General features: G+C 41.1%; 1 protein-coding gene across 1 annotated transcript; it reads right to left on the bottom strand.

Annotated features, from left to right (window-relative positions):
• Positions 1-3,111: 3,111 nt before the first annotated feature.
• On the bottom strand, positions 3,112-8,844 carry LOC139726654 (uncharacterized). Its single transcript, XM_071637642.1, has 2 exons — positions 8,484-8,844; positions 3,112-4,544 (listed from the first exon to the last, which is right to left on the bottom strand). The coding sequence occupies exon 2, from the start codon at positions 4,450-4,452 to the stop codon at positions 3,112-3,114; it is 1,341 nt and encodes a 446-aa protein (XP_071493743.1). The 5' UTR covers positions 4,453-4,544; positions 8,484-8,844.
• Between the last annotated feature and the right edge of the window lie 1,168 nt (positions 8,845-10,012).

Consider the following 10,012-nt stretch of genomic DNA (forward strand, 5'->3'; position numbering starts at 1 on the left):
TAAATGCTTGCATGTAAAATGGTATAATATCATTTGTTAAATATACATTTGTACATGTACATGCAATCACTGTTTGCATTCAAATGTGAATTCTTTGTGCTGTATGTATGACTTTTAATAAATGCCTACAGTGTATTTTAAACAGGCAAAACAGCTGTTCCACTGTGTGCATGTACATTGTTGGTGCAGGGAGGTGGGTCAATTTGATGGGAAATGCAGAGGCAGTGGTGTAATTATGTAAACAATCCTCGTAATACATTGTCAGATAAGGGAACCACTGCCTTCATGTGAAATTATTTGTATTTAAATGCTTGATATGTTCAAATTAGTCACTGCAAGTTTGAGGCAAATTGGGCAAGGAATAAGGAAATCCCAGCTTTGCAAGTCAGTAGAGGGCAGCAGACAGCTTGTGACGTATTGACATGTCTCCAAGGTTTTATACTCATAGAATTTCACATTTTTTAAAAACTTTTCTCAACAATTTAGCGTAACTCCTCTGAAATCCAAATATGGCACGAATGAGTGCATTTTGCAAGCGCATATTTTGAAGTTTAACCATGTTTATAGATGTGAATCAAGAGAGAACTCTAAAATACTAAAATTTTGTGTAGAAAATGAATGGAGAGTTGCCCACAATTTCCACCCTGAGTTAATTTGTCGCCCTGTACGGTTTATTCATTCATTCATTCATCCATCCATCCATCCATCCATCCATTCATTCATTCATTCATTCATTCATTCATTCATTCATTCATTCATTCATTCATTCATTCATTCATTCATTCATTCATTCATTCATTCATTCATTCATTCATTCATTCATTCATTCATTCATTCATTCAAAGAGCTGTAGCTTCCTTATTCCTTGTCAAATTTCCCTAGCTCAAATTTGCAATGAATAGATCAGATAAGTCGAGCATTTGAATAAGAGCTTCTCTTGAAAGACCTAGTAGCGCGATGTTGGGATACCATGGATACCATCCCAGTTTAGCCTCATGGGCAGGCTGCTATCGGAATTATCTTCAAGGTTCAAGGGTATGCCTGGCTCAGATATACCATGGTCCATGGATATACATTGTATTCGAGAATCCCCGTGTCATCCCCGTGGGCAATCAATGAAGATTGATTTAATCTGACCACCTATATTTTCCCCTCGCTACCGGGTCTTTTGAGGGGAATTATACCATGCCAGTTACAAATTAGTCTGAGAAGAAAGAGAAAAATGTTTACAAGGACAACAGAGAAATTTTGATCAAAATTGGATTAAAGGTAGGGAAGTTATGAAATCGCAAATATTCACTGATTTTTGCAAAACAGTTCTGGACCCTGTTTTATGAATAGATAGAATTGATTATGTAATTCAATTGATTTCTATGATAAGTCTATGGCAGCCTGTGTAGCAAGGAAATTTATTATCGATAACATCTTCATAAAACGGGGCCCTGGAACAGTTTATATGAATATGCAAATGACAGAACTTATGATATCATCACCTCGCCTATTTTCCATTGAATGTGCATAATGAATGATGAACATTCAATTTTCTGCCATAAATAATACATTGAGTTTGAAATAGTATGGTACTCCTGTGTGAATACATGTACTTGTAACTTCAATATAAAGATCAGTCAGATATTTGTGAATGGAGACTGTAGCCTATTAAAAAAGAAGAAAATGAAAATTATATCAAGATTTTATGAACAAATTATTTATGGAAGTTGTGAAGCAATAACATCACCTCACTCTTTGCATATTCATATTGACTGTTCAAGAACTGTTTTCATGAAAAAAAAGTAATATCATAACTTTTCCAATTTTTGTAGTATCCGATTTTGATCAAATTTTCACTGTTGTGCTTGTAAAATTTTACTCTTTGCCAGATTGAATTTTTACAAGGTGTGGAGTTCCCCCCTACCTTCCGCAAAAATATCGTGCAAATGTATGTTGGCCGAAGTATTATGTACTGGACATCCAGCGGGAAATGTATACACCATTGTGGCAAAACACATGTAGGCCTACATAAACACAATCACACATATGCGCGCGCGCGCGTGCACACACACACACACACACACAAAAAAAAAAAACACACATTCACACACACACACACATTCACACACACACGCACATACACACAGAAGATACAAGAACAAACACGAAAGTCTCGATGTGCGTGAAACTAAGTCAAATATAGTTTTACTAGTCAGTCAACGTCAAAACAAGCTGTTGCATTTACAGATAATAAAGGCAAACGTACGTATGTATGTTTCCCTCAAACAAACATATCGTATTCAACTATCGATTTTCATATTTCAGCATAATAGTGACAGTGATAGTTTCTGAAGGCCACGGTGGTGTTGCCATTCTGAAGGCAATAGAAGGAAATACAGTGTATTTTATTCCGGTACGTGACGGACGAACGCTTTTTTTTTTTTTTGGTATTTTTTTTTTAGTTACATGCTACAGGTTGACGCCATATGGCACCTTAAGATCAACACTTCCTAATCACAGTAGTTTCAGACATCGCATCGAGTGCATAAACGCATTAATTCACAATTTCTTGGTATTGACTCAAACATTGATTCTTTAAACAATATACAGTGTATAAGCCATAACATCCACAGGGAATCAAGGTTGCACTTGCTGCACGTGCCTCATGGACGTAATGTAAATACAGTTGTATCACACTGAATCACTCCACTCGAAGTCAAAAATCACCAACAGCTAGATGCCATGAATGTTTGAAAATACAGCGTATTGACGAATAGTTAACCAGCTTTACGTGATTCTCACTTCTCGTCTAAGACTGTGGAATGCCATTATTTTGTCGCATCATTACTTTCCATGTAAGATAATGTACTACAATTATACTCTATATAGGCCTGTATACATAGAACACAACGTGTACGACTCTGCTTAATTTGCTCGCACATTACGTTCGTACTATCCTTTAATCACTGAACGTTTTTCATCTTCAGAGACAAATGGGAAAACGGGCAGGAGGTTCCAGCTCCTCGTGGTCAGCCCCTGGTGGCAAGCAATGCAGATGTAGTCGGGAAACGGTAATCAACCATACACAATGTGTATCAAGGAGATCACAATCAATTCATTTCAGTTCTCTCCAAGATCTTCTGTCGTAGGTCCAGGAGCATCTTCCTCTCCAACAGCCCCATCCATAGCCTCGTGCTTATTAGCTGCAGCCTGAGCCGCAGCTAGTCTATTTTTCCTCTTTGCTTGCAGAATCTCTTCGACGCACTTTCTGCGTCGCTCGATCTTCTTCCGAATGTCGTCGAGTTCTGCAAAGTGCCCACTCCTGAGGGCGCTGATCTTTAGCTTCTTGGCCAAAGTGTTCACCAAGAATTGCTTGCGGATATTTTCGATGTCGGTCCCCGTGGCGTATGGGTCGAGCGCGTTACGGCTGGCCTCCTCAAACTCGAGCATGAACTTTGTGTTGAGCATCGACTCCTGTGCCGCCACGCCATTTTCACTCTCGTCTGCAGCGCCAGGGTGTTTTTTCTGTCGCGACTCTTGCCGACTTTTGCGGTTGCCTCCGGATGTCTTCACGTTTGTTTGCGCTATTTGCGGAGGGATCCGGGTCCTTCTGCGCATGCGCATCCCGCGCACTGACTCTCCGAGATCGGGGACGTCACTGACGTAGATTGTCGAGTTTTTGCTCGACGGACTGTCCGCGCGGAAATGCGACTCGGGGATCTTAAAGCGGCTGATGGGGCTAAGCCGCCTTCGGTAGACGGGAGCAGAGACGTTGAGCTGCACTTTGCGAGGAGGACTGGGTGATGCACTTGTAATCGATGCCTCCTCTGGACTGCCTGTCCTCGGAGATGGCTGCTCGATATGGTTTTCTACATGGGCACTTTCTTGTGTCATCTCTCCGAGTTCAGACGGACTCGTCACCACGGGCCTCGGGGAGTTTGGACGGCTGGAGTACTTGAGGGCAGACTCCTCGGACAGACTTGGGGTGTAGATAATCGGCAAGAGGGAATCCCGATGCATGAGGAGTCCCTTCTTGTTAAGTTGAGCAACCGCAGTTATCTCAGAATTGTCGTCCCCTTTTCCATTCTCAGATGTAGTAACGGTGTAAGTCTCCTGATCTTCGAACTGCGTGTCGCACTGACTATCGTCTGCGTCCACACTATCGACTTCTTGGTCCTCATTCGACGGTTCCATATCCACCACTTGCGCCTTTCGCTCGGCGACGATATCACACTGCCTCTGGAAGATATCCACGAAACTGTTGAGGAACGTGACTTGGTCGCGATCCAATTCTCTCTCTCGGTAAGCGCGCGAGCGCTCCAGTAGACGCAGCTCGCGTTCGAGTTGTTGATTCGTCCTCCGTTCGTCGCGACGCGCTTCCCAAATAGTGCGCTGGTGGCGCTTATTGCAGAACGCTCGCGCGTCGCGACGTAGGAGCGATTCTGATTTCCCGACTGACATCCTGTGAGCAATCTCTCGCACTCTTGATTTCTTCAGAAGCAAAAATGCGATGATTATGTTCCGACACGTTTTCAAAAGGTTGAGCGATGTAACTGTGGAGAGAAAAAAATCGTACGACGGTCAGTTCATATTAGCAGTATGCATACAGCGTGTTTCCATAATCTATCTATATTAATCTATATATATATCTATCTATCTATCCATCTATCTATCTATCTATTCAAATCTGTATGCAAAATACACTATCCTTGTCGTTATGCAAAATGACCATATCAAGATCTGCGTATAAATCAGACACATGCATCATGAAACTCATCATGACCTAACCCACCAAAAGTCGCAGGCACCATTTTAAGTTGAGAAATACGCAATGAGAGATGATTCGGTTTAATAAAAAGATACGAAATAATATCTCATGCATTATCAAGTCAGGATAAACTGGACAAGTTAATGTTTAAATGTATAATTTTCTGTACTTCATCTGACTTTCGTGGTCGTTTGCCCGAAGAGTGAGGCACACTTATTGTCATGGAAAACTGAAAATCTAAAGAATGTTCGAAAGCCAGAAGCTTGGAATCGATGTTCGGCAAAGTAATCAGGCTTCCGTGGTGTTGGATCACACACACGCACACACACACACACACACACACACACACACAAACACACACACGCACACACACAATGTGTCTGTTTTGAGGGCACCCTGCTAATCTCATCTGGCTGATTCATCACCTAGACCATTATTTCGAGGCTATTTCTAATTTAATCGCGGAGCATAAATTTGATGTTGGAACAGGTTATCCTTGAATTAAAATGGTGACTTGGGACCGAGAAATAACCACCACTCAGTTATTTTCTAGTTATTTTGCCCACGGTGAGAAACATCCCTGCTGTATGATGTATCTCTATATGTGACGTTTCTGTCACATCCCCTCCGGTGGAATGATGCGACTTTAAGACATTAAGCCCCCCTTGCATCAGTCATAACAATGCAAAAAAAAAAATGAGAGAAATGATATATATCTGCCGTCAAATATACCTCATACATATTTGTGACACTGCAATAGATCATGATATGACAAGAATGACACAAAGACAGAGAAAATACACAGCGCTCCGAGAGCTCTTTTTAGAGGGGCCCTATACCACAAACTACAGTTGATTCAGGTAATGGACTGTGTGCAGTTTTCATGCCAGCGATTGACTTTAGTTATTCGTTGGGTCGCCCAACACAGTGCTGAAATTCAGCATAATCCAAATACTTAGCAGCGTGCGGTCATGCGCCTTATCACTATCAATCAGGAAATACAGGTAAATTGGAAACGGGGAGGGGGAATATCGAGGTATCACAATGAGCGTCGAGTGTTAAAAATGTTTATCGCCATTGAAACGATTCAACGTACAGGCGTAGTTCACCTTTTGCCCAATCTTTATTTCCCAGGATGCTAAAATTACCATTTTCCCCTTTATACGAGAAATGAAAGAAGAAGAAGAAGATCGAAGAAGAAGGAAACAAGTGAATGGTTTTATTTGAAACCAGTGCAATCTCGTAATTTGCAAGTTAACGAATTACGCTGCAAAATATAGTATTTTAAAGCTAGGTTATGATTTTAAACACCGGAAAATGATTTCAATGCGCTCGAAAGAAGTTTTAATTTTCCTGACATCAGGCTGTAGGTTTATAACTACTGCGGTATTTTATCATTCATAAACGATGATAGATGGAGAGGGAGAGAGAGAGAGACAGAGAGAGAGAGAGAGAGAGGGAGAAAGAAAAAGAATTGTGACGAAACAGATTGGTGTATGGGATGAATTCAACGACGGTTTAACGACCTCGCCCCTTTATGTGCACTCGGATGAACAAACGCGTTGTCCATGAATCCACAACATTGTCTCCATGGTTACACGACGCTGTATCATGCATCTATAGCGATGTAAGTGCCTGCATAGATGAGGGCAATTTTGTTTAATGGATGAAGGAGAGAATTAAAAATACCCCGGCTCTCTTTCAACGCCCGGACAGGACATTTCCGATGACTTGAAGCGCAGCTGTTGCGGACGTGGAGCTCATTGTTAGCGCTGGTAGGCGTGTTGCTCACTTGTGATATATATCGATATTAAACAGAAGGATGCAGGATCATAATAGCATATCATGCACGCTGAAACAGCATTGGGATACCTGCGGGCTAACTCTCCTCTTTATTTCTTTTTTTTTACATCAATATAGTATACGTAAAAAAACAACAACAGACAAGCAAAAAATATTTGAAATAAAGATGTTGCTAACAGTTTAGTATGAAATAATTTTCATTTCGTTCGAAATGCAATGCTTCTCACTTGTGATGCATCCTGTAGAACGCATACAGCGAAAATCACTTTAAAGGACATGTTCACCCACATAGTGTGTATTGCAGAATTATTGTGTGCGATTATTTCCAGAGGATGTTGGATGATCTCATTGCAATGCGTTATCACTAATTTCGTCAATGTTGTTACCATGAAATGAAGGCAGAAGTGCCGTGCACGTCGACGTCTAAAAACTGCATTCATCGGTATATCAGCCGTGCTATTTCTTTCGCTTTAAGATTCCTGAAGAGCTGTACGGAACTGCAAACTGTATCACTACACACGATTCTCATGCACATTTTCCTTTAATTCTCTTTGCTTGCAGACTTTTTACGTAAAAAGTGCAAAACAGAACAGTTCTATCAAACTATGTTAGTAAAATCTATACGTAAATGTTTGTGCCTGGGTGACATAGGTAATTTTGAATACACTCGCAAAGAAAAGTGAGTAAATGAAAATGCCATATGACAACCTGTAAATTGCGTTGATATAATTTCAGTGTCTAAGAGAAGGTGAACATATAGTGTGTTTTTGTTACGCTAAATTTATGGCACCGATTCTTCCGTAGATTCTTTTCTGGCTGTCGTAGGAGGAGGTAGTTCCATGACATTTTCTCCTACGACAATGGCTCCCATGAAATATCTGCACTCGAAAGGTGGCCTCACACTATGCGGTTTTTTCGATCGCAGTGCTTGCGATCTGTTGCGGTTGCCAGATCGCAATCATCGAGTCGCATAGTGTGAGCGCAACGACCGCAAGGCTTGCGAAATTTCAGCCGGTCGCAAGGGATCGCAGAGGCAACCGCAGACGATCGCAAGGTTTTGAACATGTTCAAAATTTGACAGCAGTCGCAAGGAGGTCGCAAGGCTTGCGGACGCCTCCAAGTCGCGAGAAGTCGCATGCGGTCGAGAACCGCGTGCGACTTCTCGAAACCGCAAGCAGTCGCAAGAAAAAACCGCATGTGTGCGGCCACCTTTAGACAAACACAAATTCCACTCACAAACATAACCGTAACCCTAATCCTAATCCTCATATCAAAATAAACCCAAAACCTTATCACAACACTAACCCTATTTAAACCCTAACTTCTTGGAGAAAATAAGACCGGGGCAATAGTGTCGCAGGAGCAAATATCGTGTCATGAATATAAGTATAGAGGGATATGCATTCGGGGATATTAATATTGATTTCACCTGCGCAGTTTATAATGATAATGGTAATAATAATAGTAATAATAATGATGATGATAATGGTAATAATGATAATAACAATGGTAATGATAATGATGATAATAATGTGTATATATATATATATATATACACACATATATATATATGTACATAAGAGGCGGAAACAGGGGAGAGACATTCTTATATAAGATACTTATAAAACACTCTACCTGACTGTGTTTTAGTAGTTACCAACTTTCAGAATAGCTAGTAGTTGCGGTTAATATCAGTTACTAGTGCTCGTTTAATAGTCTTATTTTTTTCTGAGGGACATTTCCTCGCTTTCCTCTGTGTGTGTGTGTGTGTGTGTGTGTGTGTGTGTGTTTTAATGATCTTTACCTTATGATTGTGGTATGTATGTTCACTATTTGTACTCAGGAAAAAGAAGACAATAAAGTTCAAGTTCGAATTCACGATTACTTACTTAGCAACATGCATGTCACCATTTTTACTCACCGTCAACAGGTCAACGTTTTTTCGACTTCTTCCGAACTTGCCTTTACTTCTCGATCCGCGAAGGCGAAGCGGAGTATTAAGATGTTGAAGAAATCACGTCTCAGGATCCGGTCTACGCAATCTTTCCATTGCAAAGCACTCGCCGATTTTTAAGTGTTGTAGGATGATGAAGGGACCCGGAGATCAGTTCACATTTCTTAGTCAGTCTAGGCTTCAGGGGTACAACCAGAATGACCCAGTTCTTCAGTCGTATCAAAGGCATTTGCAATACAGCAAAAATCAGTGATCTTCAGAGGGCCCCGTTCTGTGTCCTTTTCTCGTTAGCTGCAATATTTGCAGAAACGTGAACTTGTATGTACGACTGTGGTTACTGGCAGGAATCTTTATTTTGATTTTCATTTTACTTTCCATCAATACTGCGTGCGTTTGGCGCTGGTGTTCCTTCCACGTTACTGGGAATCGGACGCTGGGTTTAGGCCATCTGGAAGCGAACCGGACTCCTAAAACAAGCAAACTTTCAGCCAGTGTTTGCACAAGCGTGTAATGACACGACGTATATAATTCTCACACTGAACAATGAATGATTAGTTTCGCGAGGTATGGACGGAGGAATATAATCCGAGGCGAGTTAAAACAGTCGAATCATATTTCAAAACAAAACAAGTCGATCGTCCAGGCACTGAACGTTCATGTGGTACGTCTCATAGCACGCTAGATCCTGGTTTGTGTATAGAGAAATTCGTATTATGATAATTTGGCGCAAAACAAGCTTTTGACCCCGAATAACAGCAACGCAGACAATAAAGAAGAGTGCCAGTACATACTGTAGTAGTTACACCGTTCCGTTCACCATTCTTTCCTCGGTTGCAAAAGGGGTCCTGCCTCTCTCATTCGATGAGTGGTAGACAATATCTATATCCCATTATTGAAGGGGAAATTCATCCGAATGGGTATCGCTGTAAGCTACCAGTCGATTACAATACTGCTCGCGAGTCAATAAACGGGCACGAATTTATCCATCCCACCAATACACAGAATTGATTGATCGACTACAAATGATGCAGCGCACAGCCTTGGTAGCCAGCATCACCCGGTTGCCATGGTGACCACTTTCATTCACTCTCAGCCGAATACCTATAGACTTTCTATGGGCGGCATACCAACAAGTAGCCGACATGAAATCTGCATTAATCGCTACGTGATGACATTTATATGATTTGGTACATCTGGTGGCGTTTCCCAAAGCTCCAAGATATTAAGTGCTGTTGTAAATGCTGATAGAATACGCTGTTAAAGCATGCACTCTGCCGACTGTGAAGAAAACGCGAGATTTCAATCATTACAGCCTCTTAAAACATTGGTATGAAGATATTTGGCACATTTTTTGTTGTTGATACAAACATATTTCATTATTCATGTACCAACTAAATGTGTCTCCTGTGGCATCCACACAATCCTGCAATCATGTAAATTACGTGTTCATACCTCAAAGAGCGCAATAATCAATGATCTTGACACCGTCGTCATAC

The sequence above is a fragment of the Diadema antillarum genome, unplaced genomic scaffold (genome assembly GCF_040938485.1).
Source record: "Diadema antillarum isolate AM-2024a unplaced genomic scaffold, OU_Dant_1.0 seq00000094_RagTag, whole genome shotgun sequence".
Classification (NCBI taxonomy): Eukaryota; Metazoa; Echinodermata; class Echinoidea; order Diadematoida; family Diadematidae; genus Diadema; species Diadema antillarum.

Excerpts from the sequence above, each read along its gene's own strand:
- LOC139726654 (XM_071637642.1), bottom strand. The coding sequence starts at position 4,452 with ATGTCAGTCGGGAAATCAGAATCGCTCCTACGTCGCGACGCGCGAGCG.